Source organism: Argiope bruennichi, chromosome 2 (genome assembly GCF_947563725.1).
Source record: "Argiope bruennichi chromosome 2, qqArgBrue1.1, whole genome shotgun sequence".
Lineage (NCBI taxonomy): Eukaryota > Metazoa > Arthropoda > Arachnida > Araneae > Araneidae > Argiope > Argiope bruennichi.
Window position 1 is genome coordinate 24,888,937 of NC_079152.1, and position 27,395 is coordinate 24,916,331.

The following is a 27,395-nucleotide window of genomic DNA, read 5'->3' on the forward strand; positions in this document are numbered from 1 at the left end:
AGGTATGGGTGTTTCTAAAAAATGAGTTGCCGATTTGGCACTCTTATCAGCCTGCTCATTCCCACAAATTCCCACATGGGATGGTATCCAACAGAATAGGACTATAAAACCATGAGAGATAATCTTATAAAATAGGTCTAAAATCTTTAAAATATTTGGATGAGCATGATTTTGGAGTGATTTTAAAGATTGTAAAACACTTAAGGAATCAATGTAAATAATATAGCTTCCACTACGTCTATTTAAAATTTCTAATAAAGCATGCAAAACTGCAGTGGTCTCAGCAGTAAAAATGGAACAACATGAAGGAAGTTGAAAACATGACTTTTTATCTGGAAATATAACAGCAAATGAGGCATGGGTGGATGTCTTAGATCCGTCAGTGTAAACAGGAACGAAAGACTGATAATGAGACCTGTGTTCGAGGAATAATTTTTGATAAACAATATCTGTTGTGTCCGATTTGTTAAAGTTTTCAAAAGGATTAAGAAAATAAAAGGTATGGATTCTCCATGGGGGGATACTGTTAAAAGGTTGTGGTGATAATTCTAGATGGTTCATATTGAGTTCTGATAAAATAATGCGTACCCTGGTTAAAAATATAGGTTCAAAATTCTTTCTAGCTTCTTGCAAACGAAGGAGAAAAGGTCGAAGTTTAAAATCGTAATATGGATGGCAAGGATGAGACTGAATTCTAAAATAATAATGTAACGAAAGCATTTGTCTTCTAAGGTGTAAATCTGGTTCGTAACACTCAACATATAAGCTTTTAACTGGAGAGGTGCGGAAAGCTCCAGAACATATTCTAAGAGCTGCATGGTGAATAGGGTCAATTTTTTTCAGTATGCTTTTCCTAGCTGAGCCATAAATTTCGCATCCATAATCTATTTTCGAAAGGATGGTAGCTCTATAAATCCTCAGCAGTGAAGTTCTGTCAGCTCCCCAAGATGTATTAGAAAGAACTCTCAAGATATTTAAAGATCTCTCACATTTTTTTCTTAAAAAAGTTAGGTGGGATTGAAACGTTAGCTTTTTGTCGAAAATGATTCCTAAGAAACGAATTTCATTTAGAAAAGGAATTTTTTGACCATATAGAATAATTTCAGGGTCTGGATGAAGATTTCTCTTCCTACAAAATGCACTCCCGCTGTTTTTGCCGTTGAGAAAGTGAAACCATTTAGATCTGACCATTGTTTAATTTTGTTCACAGCCGTTTGCAGTTGTCTCTCTATAAAACACATATGATTTCCCATACAAGAAATGTATAGGTCATCTACATAAAGGTATCCTTTGACGCATGGTGGAAGCTGGTTTAAAATGCTATTAATCTTTATAATGAAAAGTGTGACACTTAAAACACTGCCCTGTGGGACACCCTCTTCTTGGGTAAAAATATCAGAAAATTCATGTCCTAGTTTAACTTTAAACTGTCTCAATCGTAAAAAATTTTGAATAAAAATTGGAAGGTTTCCTCGTAAATTAAAGTCGTATAGATCTTTCAGGATGCCATATCTCCATGTGCGATCGTAGGCTTTTTCGATATCAAAAAAGATGGCCGCCAAGTGTTTTCTCTGTAAAAAAGCAGATCGAATATCGTTTTCTAAACTTAAAATGTTGTCTAAGGTTGATCTTCCCTTTCTAAAGCCACTTTGGAACTGACTAAGAATTTTGTTTGTTTCCAAAAAGTATATAAGTCGTCGGTTAATCATTTTTTCTAAGAGTTTGCACAGACAGTTTGTTAAAGCTATTGGGCGATAATTCAAAGGATTCGTGGGATCTTTATTGGGCTTTAAGAGAGGAATAATTATTGCCTGTTGCCAAGAAGACGGAAAATATTGTTCCTTCCAAATTCGATTAAAGAGATACAACAAGTTTTTCTGCGATTCGTAAGTTAAATGCTGGATCATTGCATAGCTGATGTTATCTGGACCAGGAGAAGATTTATGAACATTTGATAAAGCAAACTGAAGTTCTTGAAATGTAAAATTACTATTGTAAGGCAAATCAGATTGTGACTCAAAATTCAATTTTTTGTTCTCAGAAAGTCTTTTGAAATTTAAAAATTGTGGATTATAATTTTCACTGGAGGATACACTTGCTAAAGTAGAAGCTATTGTATTGGCTATGTCTTTTAAATTTGAAATAGTCTGATTATTAACATTTAATATTGATACAGTATTAGAAAAAGGAGTGCCTGTAGCTTTTTTAACTTTTTGCCAAAGTTCTCGGCTTGAAATAGGAACTTTTAATGTTGAAACAAATTTTTGCCACGACATTCTACGACTATATCGTTGAATACGTCGTGACTCTGCTTTGGCTCTTTTGTATACAATTAAGTTTTCGGTTGTGGGGTATCTTCGAAAGTTGTTCCATGCTTTCCTCTGTTTCTTACGGGCTTGTTGACAGTCACTATTCCACCATGGTTTACTTTGCTTCCTCCGAGTGCATTTAGTCTGCGGGATGGACGCATTCGCAGCATGGATTATAGTTTGGGTAATTAAGTCTAATGCTTGATCAATAGAATAATTCTTTACCATAATTTTACTTATTTTTGAAAGAACAGAGAATGTATTCCAGTCAGCTGCTGTGAATATATATCTAGATGGTTGATAATAATTATGATGGTTATGCCTATTATCAGTTATAATCAGAGGAAAATGGTCACTGTTGTGGAGATACTTGTCTACAGTCAGATTAAGAAACGGTAAGATTGATGGAGAACAAATGGCAAGGTCGATTGCATGGAAGGATTTTGTAGGCTGGTGGAAATACGTTAGTTCGTCTGTATTTAGAAGGCATAGATTGTGATCCTGTAAAAGTTTTTCAATCTGTAAACCCCTTGCATTGGTGTCAGAATTACCCCAAATGAGGCTATGGCCATTAAAATCTCCGATGATAAGAAACGGAGTAGGAAGTTGTTGAATTAAACAATTTAAATCTGTTTGATTGATGTGTTCATTGGGAGGTAAATATAAATTACATATGGTTATCAAGGATTTTATATGTATTCGAACAGCAATAGCCTGTAAATTTGTGTTTAAATTCAACGGAGTGGACGGGTGGCCGCTTGCAACAAGCAGTGAAACTCCACCTGTAGCTCTATCATTTATATGATTTTTGTAATAAGCAGTGTAGTTTGAAACATGGATATTATCGCCCGGTTTCAGATGGGTCTCTTGTAAAGCGACACATACTGGTGCATAGGTATTGATGAGATCTTTTAAGTCTGATATTTTAGTTTTTAGCCCACGACAATTCCAAGAAAGAAAGTCTGCCATTAAAGAGGGGAAGAAAGGAGAAAAACTGCTTTATAATTTCTTAGAGGAGACCGATTCGTTCGAGTCACTAAAGGACATTTCTTCGTCAGACAAGTGAACACTGAAGAGAGGATCACTGTCCGATTCTTTGTCTTTAATCTTTTTCTGTTCTTTTAAGAAGTCTTCCTGTGTTAAGGAATGTTTTGGTGAAGACCTCATTTGGGCTCTACGCTCTGTTAAAATTTTAGTTCGTTTATTGTCTTTTGTTTCTTTAGTTTGTTTTATTTGGTCAGATTTTTTGTTTGCTTTCTTAGTCTCAACTTTCTGCTTGGTGTTTGGTTTGGATTTCCCAGTTTCAATGGATGCAGAAGTATTATTGAGTGGAAAATTCTTAGCTATCAGTTTTAATTTAGATAACGGGGGGCAAATTATTTTTGTAATGTTTTCATCAGTCAGTGTACTTGAGGAAGTTACTGATTTCACTGCATTGCTATAAGAAAGTGGCCTTTGTTCAGGTGTCAACAGCTTTTTTGCTTCAAAGTATGATATGTTTTTCTTTATTTTAAGTTCTTGGATTTTCTTTTCTAATTTCCATTGTGGACAGTCTCGAGAGTCAGATTGATGTGCTTGTTTACAATTTACACATTGTGGGTCTGCAGTGCACTCATTGGCTTGATGGCCAGCAGTTGCACATCTAGAACAGGTCTGTGTCCCTCTACAAGCTGTCTTGGAATGACCGAAACGTTGGCAATTATAGCACCTGATAGGATTAGGTATATAAGGGCGTACTTTACAGTTTAAGTAGCCTGCTTTAATGCTGGATGGTAATTTCGTTGTATTAAAAGTTAAGATAATACTATTAGTGGCAACCAGAGTATTTCCTTTTTTCATAAAAATGCGTTTCACTGCAATTACACCTTGGCTGGCAAGGCCATCAAGAATTTCACTTTCTGGAGAATTCAAGAGTTCCTTTTCAGATATAACACCACGGCAGAAATTAAGTGTTCGGTGAAGTGTTACAGAAACTGGATGATTTAAAAATGATTTTGCTTGCAAAAAGGATTTGGTTTGAAGAGCAGAAGTTGTTTCGATCAATAAGTCGCCCGACCGAAGTTTCTTGACTGATTTTGGACTACCGCCAATACCTTTCAAAGCTTTTTCAACGGCAAAAGGAGATAATTGAGATTTTTCCATCAGTAATGGAAAGAATAACAAAACGAGCAGTTTCAGAAAACGGTTCAGTGTCGGAAGAAAAAAAACCCATAAGAGTCAGAAAAAAATTCGGGTTCCGACGGCACCGCCCACCACGGAGCCCAACAAGGGATGGCAGCCACCGGCTCCAGACATTCCCAGCCTCGGCGCTTACCATGGTGCTGGCCGGAACCTATACGCTGAGAGCCACTTCCAGGAACGTCTACCACCCTTAACGCAGAGCCCCAGAAGGTGGCCCCTTCGCTTGATCCCCTTGAGCAGACCAGTCAAATGGCTGGGATACAACCCCTCAGGGGCTCACCTACTATAGGTGAGTACGGGTGTCCCAATCCCGAGGTACCCAGGGATCTATACTCCCTTTAGGTTTATACTCCTCTTCGCCTTCTGCTTTCTGCTTTTTTTTTTCTTTCCCTCGACGGCAAGCGAGGGAGCTCTCCATGAGAAGCTGTCGCCGCTCTGTTTGCTTCTTGCTTCTCATGGACAGCCAAAACCCCACGTGTTGGCCGTGCGTGGCAACCCACTAGAAAGACGGGTGGTGCACTGTGGTCCCCTGTGCATCAATCGGCTGGTACCTAGTCACCTGAGTGTCTAGTCTGCTAGGGATCAAGCAAAGGGGTTACTCCTTGGGCTTGGCGTTAAGGGTGGTCACTGTCCCCGGGGGTAACTCCGAGCGTATAGGTTCCGGCTAGCACCAAGGTAAGCGCCGAGGCTGGGAATGGTCAGAGCCGGTGGCTGCCTTCCCTTGTTGGGCTCCGTGGTGGGCGGTGCCGTCGGACCCGAATCAATCACCATATCGCATGGCTCCTCCCAAAAAGGGTCCCTTCAGTGGGCATCGTAAAGCACATATTTCTCTTAACCAACATGAACATTTTGATCATTTTTTCGTTATTAAACGTGTTTCCGAACAAAAAGAGACTTTTGAAACTGTATCTCCCTTCTTGGTCCAGAAAGCTATACAAGCAACAGTCGGAGAAATCTCATCCATTCGAAAGATGAGATCTGGCGACTTGCTGGTAGAGGTCTCATCTCGAAAGCAAGCTAACCAAATACAGAAACTTAAGGCTTTGGCAACGATATCGGTCATAGTAACCCCTCACCAATCTTTAAATACTTCAAAAGGCGTCATTACCTGTGGAGAGTTATTAAATGTCCCCATAGAGGAAATAACTTCTGAAATGAAATCACAAGGAGTTACACACGTTCGTCGAATTGCTATACGGCGTGACGGAGAACTCCTCGAAACTAAGCACCATATTCTTACCTTTCAGACGCCAAAATTACCTGAATTCGTATATGCAGGCTACATTAAGTTGCCGGTGAGGCCCTATATTCCCAACCCATTAAGGTGTTTCCAGTGCCAGCGTTTCGGTCATTCGAAAGCAAATTGCCGCGGGTCTGTCACATGTGCCCGCTGTGCACAAAAAGGTCATGACAGTCAGCAGTGTTCTGCACAAGAAATGTGCGTGAACTGCAAAGGCAAACACCCCTCTTATTCTCGATCCTGCCCTCGCTGGACACTGGAAAAACAAGTTACTACCATTAAAGTGAAAGAAAATTTAAGTTACCCTGAAGCTAGAAAAAAGGTTCAGGCTCAAACTCCCATACCTGGTGTCAGCTATGCTTCAGTTGTTAAGAAGCCGTTTTGTGAAAATTGCTCATGTGAAAACTGTATAAAATATGTCAAAAATTCCAACCCTCCTGAAAAAACATCAGACTCTGACACAGAGCTTTCTACAAATGCTGCACTTGACAACCCTAAACCTGTTAAGCAGAAATCAAAATCAAAGTCAAAATCACACACATCACTGACCTTAAATTTATCAAAACGTGGCCTTACACATAAAGACTTGCAAAAGAAATTGAGAAAATCAACCTCAAAAAATTCTGTTGCTTTGGGACTAGCAACTAAGGGTGTGGTGCATAAGGATTTACAATCCATCTTTGGCGACACACTTTACAGTCCCGACTTTAAATTACATCCGTCTGAGGATGAAGACGAACTTGAAATGAGTTGCGAAGACCAGGCAACTCCAACAACTGCTCCTTCTACTTCCAAGCGACTCTCTTGATGGGTACCTTCCTCTCTTGGAATTGTCGCGGCATGCGGTCCAAACTTCATGACATCAAGACCATAATTAACAATTTTCATCCTGTTTGTTTTGGTATACAAGAGACCTTCTTGACACAAAACATCCCATTAAAACTTCGTGGATACAATTGTGTTCGAAAAGATGCAGGCACAGGAGTGCACAATTCTGGAGGTGTCTGCATCTTGACATCAAACCTTTTCCCGAGCACACCGTTAAATTTACATACACCTCTACAGGCTGTGGCTGTACAAGTTCATATTAGAACACTGGTTACAGTCTGTAGTATCTACTTGCCACCTCATGATGTCATTAACCAACAGGCACTTAAGAACTTGGTGGACCAGCTTCCAACACCCTTTTTGATCATTGGTGATTTCAATGCACATAGTTCCTTGTGGGGTTCGGGAAGTACAAACACTCGTGGGCGACAGATTGAACAGTTTTTAACTGACAACTGTCTCTGTCTGCTCAATAAGGATGATAAAACGTACTTTCATGAACCCACTCGTACCTTCCATAATCTCGATTTGGCCATATGTTCTCCAGAGTTATTGCCATTTTTGAATTTGAAAGTTGGAAATGATCTCCATAATAGTGATCATTTTCCTCTAATTGTCTCTCATGCTGATAGAGGCTGTGGAACCTGTCTGCCACAGCATTATCTATTCCAGCGAGCGGATTGGGATGCTTTCAGGCAATTGGCAAAAATTACAAAGTCCATGGTCAATACTACATGCATCACGGAAGCAGTACGAAACGTCGTTAAATGTTTAGTTAGTGCCGCTGAAAAAACAATTCCTAAAACTTCACCACGCCTACGGAAATTCCGAAAACCCTGGTGGAATGACCCCTCAGGGGCTCACCTACTATAGGTGAGTACGGGTGTCCCAATCCCGAGGTACCCAGGGATCTTTACTCCATTTATGTTTACTCTCCTCTCCGCCTTCTGCTGCCCCTCAGGGGCTCACCTACTATAGGTGAGTACGGGTGTCCCAATCCCGAGGTTCCCAGGGACCTTTACTCCATTTATGTTTAATCTCCTCTACACCTTCTGCTGTCTGCTGTATCTCTTCTATCCCTCGACGGCAAGCGAGGGAGCTCTCCATGAGAAGCTGTCGCCGCTCTGTTTGCTTCTTGCTTCTCATGGACAGCCAAAACCCCACGTGTTGGCCGTGCGTGGCAACCCATTTGAAAGACGGGTGGTGCACTGTGGTCCCCTGTGCATCAATCGGCTGGTAGCTAGCCACCTGAGTGGTTGGTTTGCTAGGGATCAAGTGAAGGGGTCACTCCTTGGGCTTGGCGTTAAGGGTGGTCACTGTCCCCGGGGGTGACTCCCAACGTATAGGTTCCGGCTAGCATTATGGCAAGTGCCGAGGTTGGGAATGCCCAGAGCCGGTAACTGCCATCCCTTGTTGGGCTCCGTGGTGGGCGATGCCGTCGGGCCCGAATCATCTTCAATATCATATGGGGAAATCTAAACTTACGCATCACATTGAAAATTCTTTAAAAATTCAAACCTTTGATAAATTTTTTGTTATCCAGAGAGTTTCAAATGAAAAAGAAACATTTAATTCGGTATCGCCGTTTCTTGTTCAAAAGGCCATTGTAAGCACTATTGGCGAAGTTACTTCCATACGAAAGCTGCGTTCTGGAGATTTACTTGTTGAGGTAAATTCTCGTAAACAAGCTCAACAAATTTTAAAACTAAAGGCGTTAGCAACAATACAAATCAATGTCACTACTCATCGAACTCTGAATTCCTCTAAAGGTGTGATAACCTGCAGAGAATTACTAAATGATACTTTGGAAAAAATTACTGATGAGCTTAAACCTGAAGGAGTGACTCATGTGCGTCGCATCAATATTCGTCGAGATGGACAGCTCCTTCCAACCAAACATTTAATTTTGACATTCAATTCTCCCAAGTTACCTGAGACTATAAAGGCAGGCTATATGAAATTGCCAGTAAAGCCTTTTATACCGAATCCTTTGAGGTGCTTTAATTGCCAGCGTTTTGGCCACTCAAAAGCTAATTGCCGCGGGACACTTACCTGCGCCCGTTGTGCAGTAGCCGGCCACGAGAGCTCTGAATGCACATCTAATGAAAAATGTGTGAATTGCAGGGGTGAGCATACTTCTTATTCTCGCTCTTGCCCTAAATGGAAACTTGAGAAAGAAATTGTCACTACTAAAGTGAAAAACAACATAACATTTCCTGAAGCTAAACGCCTGGTGCAAGCTCAAACTCCCACAGAAGGGAAAAGCTATGCATCTGTCATTAAAAAATCTGTTTCAGTATCTGCAACACAAACTAAACGTGTTGTTATTGTAACAACTGATACTGATTCAGATCGAATCCCTGATAGTCCAATAGCAGAACAACGGCCAAACAAGGTAAACAAGAAAAAAATGTCTAAATCTCAAAGATCACTTGCTTTAAAACATTCGAAACAGGGATCTTCTCTTAAAGATTTGAAATCAAAAAGATCAATTGCTCTAGAACTGGGAAAAGCTGGTCTCGCTACCAAGGATTTACCATCTTTGTTTGGTAATCCATCGACAAGTACAGAGCTATTAAAAATCCATCCTTCAGAGGATGAAGAAGATATCCAAATGAGTTGCGATCAGCAAGCAACTCCACATACTGTCATTAATAAAGTTCCCCCCTAAAGCCGTTTAATGGTTTCTTTCCTCTCTTGGAATTGTCGCGGCATCAGGTCGAAACTTGCAGATCTTAAAGCTCTTATCAATGCGACACACCCTATTTGTATTGCACTTCAAGAAACTTTCTTGAAACCAAATACTTATTTAAAATTGCGAGGATATAACTCAGTAAGGAAGGATAGTGATATTGGAGCTGCAAATTCAGGTGGAGTTTGTATACTGACATCTAATCTCTACCCTAGTTGCACCCTTTCTCTTCACACATCCTTGCAGGCTGTAGCAGTGCAGGTTCATGTTCGAACCTTGATGACTGTCTGCTGCATTTATCTACCACCAAATGATGTTATTCCTCAAAAGGATCTTGATATGTTGATAGAACAATTACCGGCACCTTTCATATTATTAGGTGATTTCAATGGGCACAGTAATTTGTGGGGTTCTGAGAGTACAAACTCGCGTGGACGACAGATTGAACAACTCATTTCTGATAACTGTCTCTGTCTACTAAACAATGACGAGAAGACGTACTTTCACGGACCCACACTTACGTTTCATTCCCTTGATCTGGCTATTTGTTCTCCAGCACTCCTTCCCTTTTTGAATTTTGAAATTGCAAGTGATCTTTACAACAGTGATCATTTCCCCTTGATTGTATCCCATTCAGAAAGTAACATTTTGATGAATTCTCCACAAGCGTACGCTTTTCAACATGCTGACTGGGTTGAATTCACTAGGAATGCAGTGTTAACTGAATCTATGATCACTTCTAGCAGCATTACTGATGCTGTACAAAATGTAATTAACTGTATTATAGGAGCAGCTGATGCAACCATACCTAAACGATGTCCTATTCCACGAAAATTTTGCAAGCCATGGTGGAATGAGGCTTGTCGCGACGCTTATAAAAAACAAAGAAAGTTGTGGGGAATTTTCCGCAGGTATCCAACTACGGAAAATTTAATAGCATTTAAGAAAGCAAGGGCAAACGCTCGTCGTATCCGGCGTTACAGCCAGAGAGAATCCTGGATAAAATATGTATCTTCAATAACATCCACTATATCTAGTGCGCAGTTATGGAAAAAGGTCAAAGCCGCTAATGGCATTTATAAAGAATTCGATTTTCCTGTTTTGAATACAGAAATGTCTGCATTCTCTTCGCCTTTTGACATAGCTAATGCCATTGGTGAAACTTTTGCAGGCGTTTCTAGCAACGGTTCTTATAATCCAGTCTTTCTTTCAAAAAAGAAACAAGCTGAGAAATTCATTTTGCAGTTCAGGACCCGAAAGAATCTGCCATATAACTGCGAATTCCGGATGAATGAATTAAAAAGTGCTCTTTCCAAAACTCGAGATACTAGTCCAGGTCCTGATGGAATTACGTACAGTATGCTTCGGCATCTGGATGAAACATCTCTTACACACCTACTTTATCTATATAATAGAATTTGGAGTGGAAATTTATTTCCAACCCAGTGGCGAGAAGCTACTGTAGTTCCCATCTTAAAAGCAGGGAAAGATCCCAAAGACCCATTAAATTACAGACCAATCGCTTTGACAAGTTGCCTTTGCAAAACCCTTGAGCGCATGATTAATGCGCGCCTTCTTCATGAATTGGAGAAAAATGGATGCATCCCGCCATTCCAGAGTGGGTTTCGTCGTGGACGATCTACTCTTGATAATATTGTGTATCTTGAGTCGCAAATACGTAACGCGTTTGTAAACAGAAACCACCTTGTTTCTGTATTTTTAGATATACAGAAAGCATATGATCGTACTTGGCGATACGGAATCCTTCGGGTTTTATTTGACTGCGGCTTTAGGGGTAACCTACCAAATTTTATACAGAATTTTTTAAACACTCGTGTTTTTCGTGTTCGTATTGGTAATACTTTTTCCGATGCTTTTATTCAAAATGAGGGTGTCCCACAGGGAAGTGTTTTAAGTGTCACCCTTTTTATTCTCCATTTGAGTCAAATCCTTCATGTTTTACCATCATCCGTTTATGGAACGTTATACGTGGATGATCTGCAGATCTCCTGTCAGGGATCTAATATGGCTTTAATAGAACGGCAACTTCAGAGAGCTATCAACAAACTTACTGCTTGGTGTGACAGAAATGGGCATACGATCTCCCCTTTAAAGAGCCGTTGTGTACATTTTTGTCGAAAACGGGGACTCCATCCTGATCCTGTAATACATATACGGGATGTTAATATTCCAGTAGTTCAGGAGGTAAATTTTTTGGGGATTATTTTTGATCGAAAACTCACCTTCCTTCCTCATGTTCTTCATTTGAGAAAGAGGTGTGAGAAATCCCTCAATATTTTGAAAGTCCTCTCAACAACATCATGGGGAGCAGACAGGACATCTTTACTTCGCATTTATCAATCTGTTATACTCTCCCGTATTGATTATGGATGCGAAGTGTATGGAACTGCTCGCTCTAATGTCTTACGACATTTGAACACGATACATCATTCTGCCTTACGGATCTGTTCTGGTGCTTTCCGCACATCACCGGTACATAGTTTGTATGTAGTTTGTAACCAAATGCCATTGAATTTGCGCCAAAAACAGTTAAGCGCTCAATATTTTTTTCGTCTTCAGAGTTATTCAAATCATCCTATATGCCATATAACTATGCCTATTGGACTGTCAAGATTATATACGGCTCGTCCTTCTAACATTCTTCCTTTCTATGAAAGGACTAAAAGAATGCTTGCTGATTTTCAAATTTTGGATGTACAAATCTGTAAGTTAGATTCTATATCATTTCCACCATGGGATATTCCAGACATCTCCCTCCATAATCCTTTTTCACAATATAATAAAGCGAATACAGCTCCAGTTGTTTTCCAAAAGCTGTATTTAAATCATCGTGATAAATTTTCTGCATTCATTCCCATCTTTACAGATGGTTCAAAAACAACTGGTCATGTTGGCTGCTCGGTTGTCCTTTCTCAAGAAACATTTAGTTGCCGCTTGCGAAACTCGTGTTCAGTTTTCACAGCTGAGCTAACGGCGATTTTACTCGCGCTTGAGAAAGTTTCAAGTTTACATGATCGTAAATTTTGTTTATACTCAGACAGTATGAGCGCTCTTGTTTCTCTCAACCAACCTCAAAATTCTAAGCATCCTTTGGTTTGGGATATACTTCATCTATTACGAACACTGAATTCCAGGAATATTCAGATTTTATTTTGTTGGATTCCTGGTCACGTCGGTATAATTGGAAACGAAATTGCTGATAATGCGGCAAAGGCAGCATCCACTTTATTGCGGCGGCCAATTCCTTATTGTGATATAAAGAAGAGTTATATCTCGTACATACGCATGCAATGGCAAACATTTTGGGATTCTCAAATCTCAAATAAATTGCATAATATAAAACCCAACATAAAACCATGGCCAATTGTCCCGGTGCGTGATCTCGATGTCAAATTGACTCGACTCCGCATCGGCCACACCCGATTCACTCATAGACATCTTTTGTTGGGTGAAAGATGTCCTTTATGCACATCATGCAATGTTCATTATACGGTCATCCATATTTTAACCGAATGTTACTCTTTTAATCACCATCGATTACTTTTTTTTGGTGCATCGTCACCACATATTTGTGACCTGGTGGGAGAACGTCCCCATTGTAACATTTTTAAATATTTGAAGACCATTGGTTTTTACCCTCACATTTGAAATTTTTTAGCTTTTATATTTGTTCCGATTCTTTTATTCTGGACTTTATGCTTTTAAGAACATTTTTCAATTATGATATTTAAAATTTTACCTTTTATTCACAGCTCTAACCACATGTTTTGGCGCAGCATGGCCATGTGTGGCCCTTGTGCCATAAAAACGGAATTAACAACAACAACAACCCTGGTGGAATGAAGCCTGTCGTGACAGCCACAAACAGCAGAAAAAGCTGTGGAATATCTTCCGAAGGTACCCCACCACAGAAAATCTCGTCGCATTCAAACGTGCTAAAGCCATTGCTCGTCGCACTCGTCGTCGAAGTCAGAGGGATTCTTGGATAAAATATGTATCTTCGATCACACCTTGTACTACAAGTAAACAATTGTGGAAGAAAGTGAAGTCAGCAAATGGAGTCTATCGGGAATTTACTTTTCCTGTTCTTAAAACTGGAAGTACGACTCACTCTGCTCCATTGGATATTGTTAATATTTTTGGGCAGACATTTGCACAAAATTCCGCTATTGATTGCTATAGTTCTTCGTTCATAGCAATTAAAAATCGCGCGGAAAAACATTCTTTGAATTTTCATGCTCGAACACCTCTTCCGTGCAATTGCGAGTTCAAGATGATCGAATTAATTTCAGCTTTATCTCAAACTCATGATACCAGCCCTGGCCCAGACGGAATCACATATAATATGCTTCGCCATTTAGATGAGGAATCGCTCTCTAGTCTCTTATATTTGTTTAACAGAGTCTGGAGTGAGCAAAATTTCCCATACCAGTGGCAAGAAGCTTTTGTGATTCCCATTCTGAAACCGGGCAAAGATCCTGCTAACCCTCTGAACTACAGACCGATTGCTCTAACTAGTGTCCTTTGTAAGACTCTTGAGCGTATGGTCAATGCCCGACTTGTCTTTGAACTGGAGAAGAAAACTTGCATTCCGCCCCAACAAAGTGGTTTTCGTAAAGGACGTTCAACTATTGACAATATTGTTCAATTAGAAACCCAAATTCGTAACGCGTTTGTCCGTAGAAATCACCTTGTCTCCATTTTCTTTGACATAGAAAAGGCATATGACCGTACTTGGCGTTATGGAATTTTAAAAAAACTTTCTGACTTGGGTTTTAAAGGAAACCTCCCAATTTTTATTGAACGTTTCTTGTCGACTCGTACGTTTCGAGTACGCCTGGGCAATTTTTATTCTGATGCTTTTATTCAGGCTGAGGGTGTTCCGCAAGGAAGTGTCCTCAGCGTAACACTTTTTATCCTACATTTTAGTGAAATTTTAAATATTTTGCCACCATCTGTCAACGGAACTTTATATGTCGATGATTTGCAGATCTCTTGTCAAGGGAGTAACATGCACTTAATTGAACGGCAATTACAAAATGCTATCAACAAATTGTTGAGTTGGTGCGATGAGAATGGACATAAACTTTCAGCTGAAAAGAGTAAGTGTGTCCATTTCTGTAGAAAAAGGAGCCTTCATCTTGACCCTATTCTGTCAATAAGAGATGTTACTATTCCTGTTATTGATGAAATGCGGTTTTTAGGAGTGGTTTTCGACAAGAAACTCACTTTCCTCCCGCATATCTTGCAATTACGGAAGACGTGTGAAAAGTCCTTGAATATCCTCAAGGTGCTTTCTTGTACATCTTGGGGTGCTGATCGCACATCCCTTCTTCGTATCTACAATGCTATTATTTTATCTCGCATTGATTATGCATGTATGGTTTATGGTTCTGCCAGACCTTCTATTTTACGCAGATTAGATACCATTCATCACTCAGCTCTAAGAATTTGCTCTGGTGCTTTCCGCACTTCACCTGTAAAGAGCCTTTATGTTTTATGCCATCAGTTACCGCTTGATTTACGCAGAAAGAAAATCTCTACTCAATACTATTTTCAAACACTTTGCGTCCCACAACATCCGATGTCCCATATTCAGTTTCCGGCTTCCCTCCGCAGACTTTATAATGCTCGCCCCTCTCATATACTACCTTTCAGTGAGAGGATCAAAGGAATTATAAACGAATCGAACCTGAGCAACGTTACCTTCGAAACTTCAGACCCTTTGGTTTTTCCACCTTGGGATATACCAGATTTTTCGTTCTTGAATCCTTTTTCCGGCTTTGACAAATCTACATTAGCTCCGATTGTTTTTCAGCAAATTTTTAATTCTCATCGCAATCATTATCATTCCTACACACCGATTTACACCGACGGTTCAAAAACAGATGAACATGTTGGCTGTGGAATAGTTTTAGGATCTGCTATTCACAGTCATCGCCTGCATAACTCTTGTTCAGTCTTTACTGCTGAACTTACAGCCATTCTTTGTGCACTTCAGCAGATTTCACTTTCTGTCCAACGTAAATTTTGTTTATATTCTGATAGCATGAGTGCCTTAAAAACCCTTTCTAATTTTAACAACCGAATTCACCCGGTTGCTGTTGATATTTTATCCTCTTTACGTACCCTTCGCAATAAGGGTTTTAATATAATTTTCTCTTGGGTTCCAAGCCATGTCGGTATTTTTGGAAATGAGTTGGCGGATAAAGCTGCAAAAGAAGCTTCTTCGTTTCTGCAGCATCCTCTTGTATATGCAGATGTGAAAAGAACATTCTCTGATTTTATTAACCAGTTATGGCAGAACGACTGGGATACACAGGTCCATAATAAACTTCATTCAATTAAAACTTCTGTCGATTTATGGCCTGCTATACCTATGCGAGAGATTGATGTAAAACTGACTCGTCTTCGCATAGGGCACACCCGTTTTACTCATAAACATTTATTGTTTGGGGATGAAGCACCAATGTGCCCGACATGCCATGTAGATTTTACCGTTTTACACATTTTAATACAATGTCCCTCTTTTAATCATCATCGTAATCATTTGTTTCCTTCGACGACACCGTTAACTCTTCTAGATTTAGTGGGTGAATATCCCCACAAAAATATTTTTCACTTCTTAAGAATCATTGGATTTTATCACTCTATTTAGATTTTATTGACTTTTTAAATCGTCTCTGATCCAATTTCTTGTTTTATTCATCAATTTTACATGTTGGATTTTAAAACGTTTCGAAAAAATCAATTTTTTTCTCGCTTTTAAATTGGTATTGAAATAATTTTAACCATTTGACTGGCGCAGTTTAGTCAAAACATGGCTCTTGCGCCAATAAAATACAACAAACAAACAAACAAGGCTGGGATACAAGCCGATTGATACACCGGGGACCAAAATGTACCACCCGTCAAATGGGTCGCCACGCACGGCAAACACGTGGGGTTTTTGGCTGTCCATGAGAAGCAAGAAGCAAACAGAGCGGCGACAGCTTCTCAAGGAGAGCTCCCTCGCTTGCCGTCGAGGGATGGAAGAATCAAGCAGACAGCAGAAGGCGGAGGGGAGAGTAAACATAAATGGAGTAAAGATCCCTGGGAACCTCGGGATTGGGACACCCGTACTCACCTAAAGAAGGTGAGCCCCTGAGGGGAGACAATAATAGGAAAATGATCGCTATTATATAGATCGCTGCTAACAGTGAAGTTTAGCAACGGCAGAAGTTCGGGAGAGCATATGGCCAAATCAAGAGTATGGAAGCTTCGTGTGGGCTCGTGAAAGTATGTTTTCTCTTCGTTGTTAAGTGAACAGAGACAGTTATTGGAAATAAACTGCTCAATCTGTCTCCCACGAGAATTTGTACTCTCCGACCCCCACAAGGTACCATGTCCGTTGAAGTCGCCGAGTAAAATAAAAGGCGAAGGAAGCTGGTCCACTAGGTTATCAAGATCTTGTTGACGGATGACATCATGAGGCGGTAAGTAAATGCAGCAGACTGTGACTAATGTTCGTACGTGAACTTGCACAGCCACAGCCTGCAGAGAGGTATGTAAATTTAGTTGTGAGCTCGCATATAGATTTGAAGTGAAGATACAGACGCCTCCAGAACTGTGAGATCCTGTGTCTGCATCTTTCCGAGTACAGTTATAACCGCGCAATTTGATGAGAATATTTGGTGTCAGAAAGGTTTCCTGAACACCAATGCAAGCAGGATGAAAGTTGTTTAGAATGAACTTGATGTCGGGAAGTTTAGACCGAATGCCGCGACAATTCCAAGAGAGGAAGGTACCCATTAAGAGACTGGTTTAGAGGATAAATGGGAAGAGACAATTGTTGGAGTTGCCAGGTCTTCGCAACTCATTTCAAGCTCAGATTCATCCTCAGATGGATGTAATTTTATAGATGGGTTATTCAGCTTGCCACCAAAGATGGACGTCAGGTCCTTGTGGACTTTACCTTGTGTAGCTAGTCCCAAGGCTACGGAATTTTTTGATGTCGATTTCTTTAACTTTATTGGCAGGTCGTTTGGTTTAAGCCCGCGTTTTGCAAGCTTTAGTTTCAATGATTTGCTAGATTTGACTTTAAGTTTATTTGTTTCCGGTTTGCAAGTTTCAGGAGCACTTACTGTTGATTTTTCAGTGTCAGAGTCGGATGGTTTCTCAGGTGGATTGGTTTGAGGTTTACTTTTGATACAGTTTGGGCATGAGCAATTCGCACAGAATGTTTTTTGTACGGCAGATGCATAACTTAGCTGAAACACCAACACCAGGCTTAAGACCTTTCGCCTAGCTTCAGGATAAGATATGCTTTCTTTTATTTTAAGTGTTATGATTTGCTTCTCGAGAGTCCATCGTTTGCATGCCCGTGAAAAAGACGAGTGTGCGCCATCGCAGTTCACACACTTTTCTTGTGCGGTACACTGCTGGCTGTCATGGCCTTTCTCGGCGCAGCGGGCGCATGTGACAGTCCCGCGGCAATTTACCTTTGAGTGGCCGAAACGCTGACACTGGAAGCATCTCAAGGGATTTGGAATGTATTGTCTCACTGGAAGTTTCATATACCCGGCATAGATATATTCTGGTAGTTTAGGAGAATGGAACGTTAGTATAAGGTGCTTAGTATCAAGGAGTTGTCCATCCCGCCGAATAGTTATGCGGCGTACATGTGTCACTCCTTGACCCTGTAACTCCTTCAATATTTCCTCAAGCGGCACATTAAACAATTCGCCGCAAGTGATCACGCCCTTTGAATAATTCAATGCTACATGTGGTTGGACAGAAACGGGTATTGTGGCCAGCGCTTTTAACTTTAAAATTTGATGAGATTGCTTCTTAGTACTAACCTGCACTAGCAAATCCCCTGAACGCATTTTACGAATTGAGGAGACCTCGCCAACTGTTGCAGAGATAGCCTTCTGAACAAGGAAATGCGAAACTGAGTTGAAAGATTCGTTATTGTCCTATAATCGTTTTATTACGAAATAAATGTCAAATACAGGAAGAGTTTGAGAAAGTTTCAATGTTCTTTGTTGCCCACCGAAGGGAGCCTTTTTAGGAGGAGCCATACGATATTAAAGAAGAATCGGGCCCGACGGCACCGCGCACCACGGAGCCCAACAAGGGAAGGCAGCCACCGGCTCTGGCCATTCCCAGCCTCGGCGCTTACCTTCCCCTCAGGGGCTCACCTACTATAGGTGAGTACGGGTGTCCCAATCCCGAGGTACCCAGGGATCTTTACTCCCTTTATTCTTATTCTACCCTACGCCTTCTGCTTTCTGCTTTGTTTTTTCTTTCCCTCGACGGCAAGCGAGGGAGCTCTCCATGAGAAGCTGTCGCCGCTCTGTTTGCTTCTTGCTTCTCATGGACAGCCAAAAACCCCACGTGTATGCCGTGCGTGGCGACCCATTAGACGGGTGGTACATTTCGGTCCCCGGTGTATCAATCGGCTGGTATTCCAGCCATTTGGCTGGTCTGCTCAAGGGGATCAAGCGAAGGGGTCACCTTCTGGGGCTCTGCGTTAAGGGTGGTAGACGTTCCTGGAAGTGGCCCTTAGCGTATAGGTTCCGGCTAGCGCCAGGGTGGATACTGAGGCTGGGAATGCCCAGAGCCAGCAATTGCCTTCCCTAGTTGGGCTCCGTGGTGGGCGGTGCCGTCGGTTCCCGAATTTGAATCCCTCTTTGTATGGGCTTTTTCTCAAACGTCACCGAAGCAACATCAAATTCTCGTTATTTTATTATGCATACTGATGAAACTTTTCATGCGCTTTCTCCATTCCTTGTACATAAATTGATTCTATCTACCATTGGTGAAGTATCAGATATTAAGAAAATGCGTTCTGGCGATCTCCTTATTCAAACGAAATCAAAAAAGCAAGCAGATACTCTGAGTAAACTTACTGCCTTAGGTTCATGGCCAATAAAAGTATCTCTTCACAAGACATTGAATTTCTCACGGGCGGTTGTCTCGGAACAATCTCTTGTACAACACTCGGACACAGAATTAGTGGAAGAATTACGATCCCAGGGGGTCTGCGCCGCTCGTCGCATTCATGTTCGACGTGACGGACGTTTAATTCCCACAAAGCATGTTGTTCTTACATTTGAAACGCCTGTTCTACCAAAATTCATACGTGCTGGATATTTGCGGTGTAACATTCGTCCATACATACCTAATCCTCTGAGATGTTACCAGTGTCAGAGGTATGGTCACTCTCGGCAATCATGTCGTGGTAAAATGGTATGTGGTAAATGTTCTTCATTGGATCATGAAACTAACACATGCGATTCAGAAATATTGAAATGCCCTAACTGTGCATGCGCTCATGCAGCATCTTCTAAATTTTGCCCTAAATGGCAAATGGAAAAAGAAATCCTAGCCATTAAAATAAAAAACAACATAACCTTTAAAGAAGCCCGCCAAATAGTCAATGATAGAATGCCTAAGTCTGGTGTATCGTATTCCTCTCTTTTGAAATCAAAACCAGAAAACACTAATGTCGGTTCAACTCAAACCGAAAAATTATTAACGAAAATTGTTTGCCCTCCTCTCAAAAAATTACAACCTTTAAAAGCAAATGTAACACAGACGAAAAAACTTCCAACTAAAACTGACTATTATGCATCTAAGCTTGCAACTCCTGTAGATACTAGTTCCAGTTGTACTTCACCTGTTGCAGCTGTTGCTCTACATACAGACCCTGAAGTATGCAGTAATAACAAACCGACGAAAGAACCCCGAAAAAAATTAAAATCTTCTGGTATTACCAATCAACTTCCGCCTGATGAACTTTTATCTATTAATCCATCCTCTTCAGACCTCTCTGAAATGGATATGGAACCTTCTACGCAGCTCGATGATGTTACTGCAGGCAAAGTTAAGAAAAAATCTCAACGTAAACGCTGATTTTATGGCCACACTTATTTCATGGAACTGTCGTGGCTTTCGCAATAAATTGCACCAAATCAAGGACTTTATTAACAATTTTCACCCTGTCTGCATGGCATTTCAAGAGACATACTTAAAATCAAGCGACCCAGCAAAAATTAAACGTTATAGTTTGATTCGAAGAGATGGTAACTCTGATAGAGCATCGAGAGGTGTTGCTCTCCTCGTCTCGCATGACCACCCCACATCTATAATCCCACTTCACACACAACTGCAAGCGGTTGCGATTCGTACTGCGATTCCGCGCTTAATTACAGTTTGTTCTCTTTACTTGCCTCCTAATTCCGCCATTGATAAACATGAACTTGATAGATTAGTTTCTGAATTGCCAGCACCGTTCATAATAATAGGTGATTTTAACGCTCATAGTCCTGTTTGGGGTAGTAATAGCACGAATCCTCGTGGAAGACAAATTGAGGAATTTATTTCTGATCACTCTCTTTGTCTTTTGAATAATGGTGACTATACCCACTTTCATTTGGGTAGTAAAACTTTCCATTGTTTAGATCTTGCTCTCTGTTCAGCCCCTATTGCTCCGTTTTTCACTTTTCGAGTGGGGAATGACTTATGTGAAAGTGATCATTTCCCAATTTTCCTCACTCAAGTTGATATACCTGTCATGGTACCACAACGACCTAAACGTTATATTTTTGATAAAGCTGATTGGACGAGTTTCACTAGCAGGGCCAAAATATCAAGGGATATGGTGGAACATCCAGACCTTGATGTTGTTGTCAATAATGTGACCTCTTCAATACTCAGAGCAGCAGATGAAACAATTCCGAAATCGGGCACTGCTTTCCCTAAATTTCGGAAACCTTGGTGGAATAGTCAGTGCACAGAAACGCGCAGGAATCAACAAATTGCATGGAATAAGTTCCGAAGACGGCCATCTACGGAAAATTTTATTTTATTTCAAAAAGCTAAAGCTATAGCTAGACGTACTCGGCGCCAAGCCCAACGGAATTCCTGGATTAAACTTACATCCAATATTAATTCTTCTGTATCAGTGACAGAAATGTGGAATCTAGTAAAAAAGGCGTGTGGAATTTATTCTGAATATCCTGTATCCTATTTAAAAGTGAAGGATCGGGAAATTTGTGACTTACAGGAAATGACTAATATTTTAGCAGAAACATTTGCATCTGTATGCGCAGCACAAAACTATACAGAACCATTTCTGTCATATAAGAACACAACAGAAAAAATTCCCCTTCGATTTCGCACAAAAAAGATTCTCACATATAACGTCGATCTGACCATAGAAGAATTACGTGAATCATTGTCCACAACTAAGCAAACTTCACCAGGTCCTGATGGCATCACTTATTCTATGATCTCGCATCTGTCAGATGACTCTCTTGATAATATTCTATACATGTTTAATAGAATATGGAAAGAGCATTATTTTCCATCAAAATGGAAATATGCCACCGTCATTCCCATATTGAAGCCTAATAAAGATCCTTTAGATCCTCTCAATTACCGTCCAATTGCATTGACCAGCTGCATGTGCAAACTTCTTGAAAAGATTGTAAATGCGCGTTTAACCTATATTTTGGAAAAAAAAGGATGTATTTCGCCATTTCAGAGCGGTTTCCGTAAAGGCCGCTGTACAACAGATAATCTGATTTTATTAGAAAGTGCCATTCGTACAGCCTTTCTCAGACGCCACCATCTGGTCTCAATTTTTTTCGACATAGAGAAGGCTTATGATAGAGCATGGCGATATGGGATTTTGAAAGACCTATTTGAGCTGGATTTTCGTGGACATTTGCCTATGTTTATACAAAACTTTTTACAACACCGTTATTTTAGAGTTAGACTGGGAAATACTTATTCTGATGTTTATTGCCAAGAAGAGGGCGTTCCTCAGGGCTCAGTTTTAAGTGTAACCCTATTTATTTTAAAAATTAATAATATTTTATCAGTTTTACCTTCCTGCATACAAAAATCACTTTATGTGGACGATCTTCAGATATCTTGTTCTGGTAGAGATATGAGATTTATTGAAAGACATTGATTGCTGTTTGCAGCTAATATGATAGCTTGGACAAATAAAAACGGTTTCACGTTTTCTGCTCAAAAAACCTTTGGTGTTCATTTCTGTAGAAGATTGTTACATCCAGATCCGGAATTATTTATTCAAGACACACCTTTAATTATGCAGAATGAATGCAAATTTCTTGGGGTAATTTTTGACAAAAAATTGACTTTTCTTCTCCATATCACATATTTGAGGAAGACATGTCTCAAGTCTCTAAATATTTTAAGAGTTTTCTCAAACACTGCTTGGGGCGCTGATCGCACTTGCTTACTACGTGTATATAGAAGCGTCATACGTTCAAAACTGGATTATGGATGCATCGTTTACGGATCCACGCGACTTTCATACCTTTCACGGCTTAATTATATTAACCATCAGGCTTTAAGACTATGCTCAGGCTCTTTCCGCACCTCTCCAGTAATGAGTTTGTATGTGGAAAATTTTGAGCCATCTTTGACTCGCAGAACACACATGCTATCCTTTTGTTATTACTTTCGAGTTTTATCAAATGAAAATAACCCTTTGAGGAAAATCTTTTTGGATCACAGCACAGACAGGCTATTCAATAAACGGTCTTCATGTATACCTCCTTTGGGACTACGAATTCGCCAATTACTTCCAGATGAATTTCAGACTCTTTATGTCAGCAATAGTGATTCATTTGTAAACCCCCCTTGGATCTGCAATAACATCACCTACCTGAATCCTTTTAAGAATCTATACAAAGCAGAGATATGTAGCTCTATTTTCAAATCTATTTTCTTTTCCCACAGACAATTATTTTATGATTATCTACCCATTTATACAGATGGCTCTAAATCTGATACGAATACTGGTTGCGCTTTTGTTTGTGAGAATGACATTATAAGTTATAAACTTCACGATTTCACCTCTGTTTTTACCTCTGAATTGACAGCATTGTATATATCACTAAAATATCTTTCTGAAAAAAGTCCAGTAAAAGCCATTATTTACTCTGACTCTTTGAGTGCTTTGGAATCCTTGAATGGTGGTAGGAATTCTCAGTCTTACATGGGAAATCAAGCGTTTGCAATCCCATCTGCATAGGAGAGGTTTTACAATTTTATTTTCATGGATACCAGCGCATGTCGGCATAACAGGAAATGAACAGGCAGATACTGCGGCTAAATTTGCTACTACATATCGCCCTCAACCTCTTCATTACACTGATATAAAGAACACAATACGTAAGTGGATGCTGAAGACTTGGCAAAATGACTGGAATCAAGAAGTAAATAACAAACTCCACGAAGTGAAACCGTATATTACGACATGGACTTCAAATTTCAACAGAAAATTTGATGTCATTTTAACTAGATTGCGTATTGGCCATTCACGTATCACACACAGAAATTTACTATTCGGTGAATCTCCACCTGTGTGCGGTTCGTGCAATGTTCCACTGACTACACGTCATATTTTAATTGAATGTTCGGATTTTTATAGAGAGCGTATTAACTTTTTTAACTCCTCTGATTTTAACTTGTCTTTCCTTATAGGAGAAAGACCCCATAAAAATTTATTTCCGTTCTTAAAGAAAATTGGAATTTTTAATGAAATTTAAATTTACTATTATAGTACTTTTACCTACTGTTTTACCAGTTTTTTACGTTGGATCTTAAGGAACTAAATAGAAACTCGACAAATGAACTGTGTTTTCGGTGCAGCATATCCTAGAAAAGGATCTTGTGCCAAAGAATTATCACATCCATCCATCGGCGCTTACCTTGGTGCTAGCCGGAACCTATACGCTCGGAGTTACCCCCGGGGACAGTGACCACCCTTAACGCCAAGCCCAAGGAGTAACCCCTTCGCTTGATCCCTAGCAGACTAGTAACTCAGGTTGCTAGTTACCGGCCGATTGATACACCGGGGACCACAGTGCACCACCCGTCTTTCAAATGGGTCGCCACGCACGGCCAACACGTGGGGTTTTGGCTGTCCATGAGAAGCAAGAAGCAAACAGAGCGGCGACAGCTTCTCATGGAGAGCTCCCTCGCTTGCCGTCGAGGGAAAGAAAAAACAAAGCAGAAAGCAGAAGGCGTAGGGTAGAATAAGAATAAAGGGAGTAAAGATCCCTGGGTACCTCGGGATTGGGACACCCGTACTCACCTATAGTAGGTGAGCCCCTGAGGGGATAACATACCCAGAAGCTAGACGTAGAGTTCAAATTCAGACACCTACGCCAGGCATTAGCTATGCCTCCGTTGTTCAAAAACCATTTTGTAAAAATTGTTCCTGTGAAAACTGCATAAAGCAAACTCCAAAACCAAAACTTCCTGTGAAAACATCAGAATCAGATTCTGATAATTCAGTTCAAAGTATTTCAGAATCTCCTAAACCGGATCTATCAGCATCTAAAAAAACTCAATGCCAGTGAGGACTGAGGTTTTTTCTTTCGAAACTTGCTAAACGTGGCATATCACATAAAGATCTTTCTGTCAAGTTACAAAAATCTACTTCACGGAATTCCGTCGCTTTGGGATTAGCAAGAGATGGTGTAGCCCATAATGATTTAACGTCTATCTTTGGAGGCACACCAACTATCCCTGATTTTAAGCTCCATCCGTCTGAGGATGAAGATGCATTTTCTATGAGTTGCGAAGATCAGGCAACTCCTACAGCTGCTCACTCACACTCCCCATCTAAATCTCTCTCTTAATGGGTACCTTCGTTTCTTGGAATTGTCGCGGCATTCGTTCCAAACTTCATGACATGAAATCAATTATTAACAAATTTCATCCTATCTGTTTCGGTGTTCAAGAAACCTTCTTGACACCCAACATTCCACTAAAATTACGCGGATATAACTGTGTTCGGAAAGATGCAGGCACTGGATCTCATGCTTCTGGAGGTGTCTGATGTGAAATGCCCCTCAGGGGCTCACCTACTATAGGTGAGTACGGGTGTCCCAATCCCTAGGTTCCCAGGGATCTATACTCCTTTTACGTTTATTCTCCTCTGAACCTGCTGCTATCTGCTGTGTCTTTCCTTCCCTCAACGGCAAGCGAGGGAGCTCTCCATGAGAAGCTGTTGCCGCTCTGTTTGCTTCTTGCTTCTCATGGACAGCCAAAACCCCACGTGTTGGCCGTGCGTGGCGACCCATTTGAAAGACGGGTGGTGCACTGTGGTCCCCTGTGCATCAATCGGCTGGTAGGTAGTCATCTTAGTGGCTAGTCTGCTAGGGATCAAGCGAAGGGGTTACTCCTTGGGCTTGGCGTTAAGGGTGGTCACTGTCCCCGGGGGTAACTCCGAGCGTATAGGTTCCGGCTAGCACCAAGGTAAGCGCCGAGGCTGGGAATGGCCAGAGCCGGTGGCTGCCTTCCCTTGTTGGGCTCCGTGGTGGGCGGTGCCGTCGGACCCGAATCAATTGTCATATCGTATGGGCTCCTCCAAACGTGGTCCCTTTAGTGGGCGTCATAAAGTACAAATTACTTCCAATTCTGAACACCATTTTGACCGATATTTTATAATTAAACGTATATCTAATGAAAACGAATCTTTTGATACAGTATCTCCTTTCTTAGTGCAGAAATCTATCTCCGCAACAGTTGGGGAAGTTGCATCTGTTAAAAAAATGAGATCTGGTGACTTGCTTGTAGAGGTTAGTACTCGAAAGCAAGCCCAGAATATTCAAAAAGTGAAAGCTCTGGCCACGATTCCTGTTAATATCAGCTCCCACTCATCATTAAACACATCTCAAGGCGTCATTACTTGCGGTGAAATATTTAACCTCCCTTTAGACTACATTCAAGAGGAATTAAAACCACAAGGTGTAATAAAAGTTCGCCGTATTACCATCCGGCGAGAAGGACAAATACTGGAAACTAAACATCACATCCTCACTTTTAAGTCGCCAAAACTGCCAGATTTCATATATGCAGGTTATATCAAGCTACCTGTCCGACCATATATCCCAAACCCACTTAGATGTTTCAAGTGCCAGCGTTTTGGGCACTCTAAAGCTAATTGCCGCGGAACTGTTACGTGCGCCCGTTGCTCTGAAAAAGGGCATGAAAGCCAACAATGTTCTGCACCAGAGAAGTGCGTAAACTGCAAAGGTGAGCATACTTCTTTCTCTCGGTTATGCCCACGCTGGAAACTTGAAAAACAAATTACCACTACAAAAATTAAAGAGGAACTCTCATATCCCGAAGCACGAAAGAAAGTACTTTCACAGACACCGTTACCTGGTGTAAGCTATTCATCCGTGACCCAGAAAAATTTTTGTGAAAACTGCAGTTGTGGAAACTGTACTAAGAAGGTAATGCAGATAAAACCCCAAAAATCATCGGATTCTGATACAGAAGAATCAATAAACATTATTTCTGACTCTGGAAAGCCAGATAAAAAGCAAAAGAAATCAAAACCTGACAAATCTCTAAAATTAAAACTATCCACTGTTGTAACGTCATTGCCAGTTGCTCTAAATAGTAAAATTGTTTCTCAGCCAACTGGTCATGAATGTAAAACTTCTAATGTCCCATCCAATGAAATGCCACAGGACCTTCATGAATTTAAAACCGTTACATATAAGAAAAAATATAAAAACCATAAGCAAAATTCTGAAAATGTATCCAGTTCTAAATTCTGGAAGACTTCACCTCGAGAAGTCTCCCAATCTATGTCAGTCGCTAATTCTAGCTCTTCGAATATTAAATCCAAAATAGATGATAAAATGGATGAAGCCAACTCTATTATTGAAACTATGTCCACAGATAAACCCAACCAAAACACTGATAGCGAAATAGAATCGGATAATGCAATAGTATATAATCCTCATGAAACAATTGATGAAACACCGCCTGCACCGGAACATTCTACCGATTCCACCACAGTGGACAAAACTGTTTTTAGACAAAGGTTTCAAAAAAGTATGGTTGAATGGGTTGACCCAAAAAAATTTTACAGTCAACCTTCAAATACACCTATTCACAAGAAATACTTGAAGAAACATCGAATTAAAAGGTTACAATGATTTTTTTCACTTCTTTCCGTGTTTTTTTGTACCTGTCTTTTTATTATGAGAGTTGCACTTTTACCTTTTTAAATTTCATTGATATTTTAATCTTTTGACATTTTTGGAAAATTTCCTTTCTGGGATGTAATTTGCAT

The 27,395-nt window shown here is 40.4% G+C and overlaps 4 protein-coding genes across 4 annotated transcripts; 3 read left to right on the top strand and 1 right to left on the bottom strand.

Annotated features, from left to right (window-relative positions):
* Window positions 1-5,461: 5,461 nt before the first annotated feature.
* Window positions 5,462-6,538, top strand: LOC129962132 (uncharacterized). The gene has a single exon (XM_056075871.1). The coding sequence runs from the start codon at window positions 5,462-5,464 to the stop codon at window positions 6,536-6,538; it is 1,077 nt and encodes a 358-aa protein (XP_055931846.1).
* A 1,381-nt stretch (window positions 6,539-7,919) lies between these two features.
* LOC129962134 (uncharacterized) lies at window positions 7,920-9,229 on the top strand. The gene is made up of 2 exons (XM_056075872.1): window positions 7,920-7,934; window positions 8,159-9,229. The coding sequence occupies exons 1-2, from the start codon at window positions 7,920-7,922 to the stop codon at window positions 9,227-9,229; spliced, it is 1,086 nt and encodes a 361-aa protein (XP_055931847.1).
* A 7,832-nt stretch (window positions 9,230-17,061) lies between these two features.
* On the bottom strand, window positions 17,062-18,138 carry LOC129962135 (uncharacterized). Its single transcript, XM_056075873.1, has one exon. It carries the CDS (start codon window positions 18,136-18,138, stop codon window positions 17,062-17,064), a length of 1,077 nt encoding a protein of 358 aa, XP_055931848.1.
* Window positions 18,139-19,096: 958 nt separating this feature from the next.
* LOC129962136 (uncharacterized) lies at window positions 19,097-20,170 on the top strand. The gene has a single exon (XM_056075874.1). The coding sequence runs from the start codon at window positions 19,097-19,099 to the stop codon at window positions 20,168-20,170; it is 1,074 nt and encodes a 357-aa protein (XP_055931849.1).
* The last annotated feature ends 7,225 nt before the right edge of the window (window positions 20,171-27,395 follow it).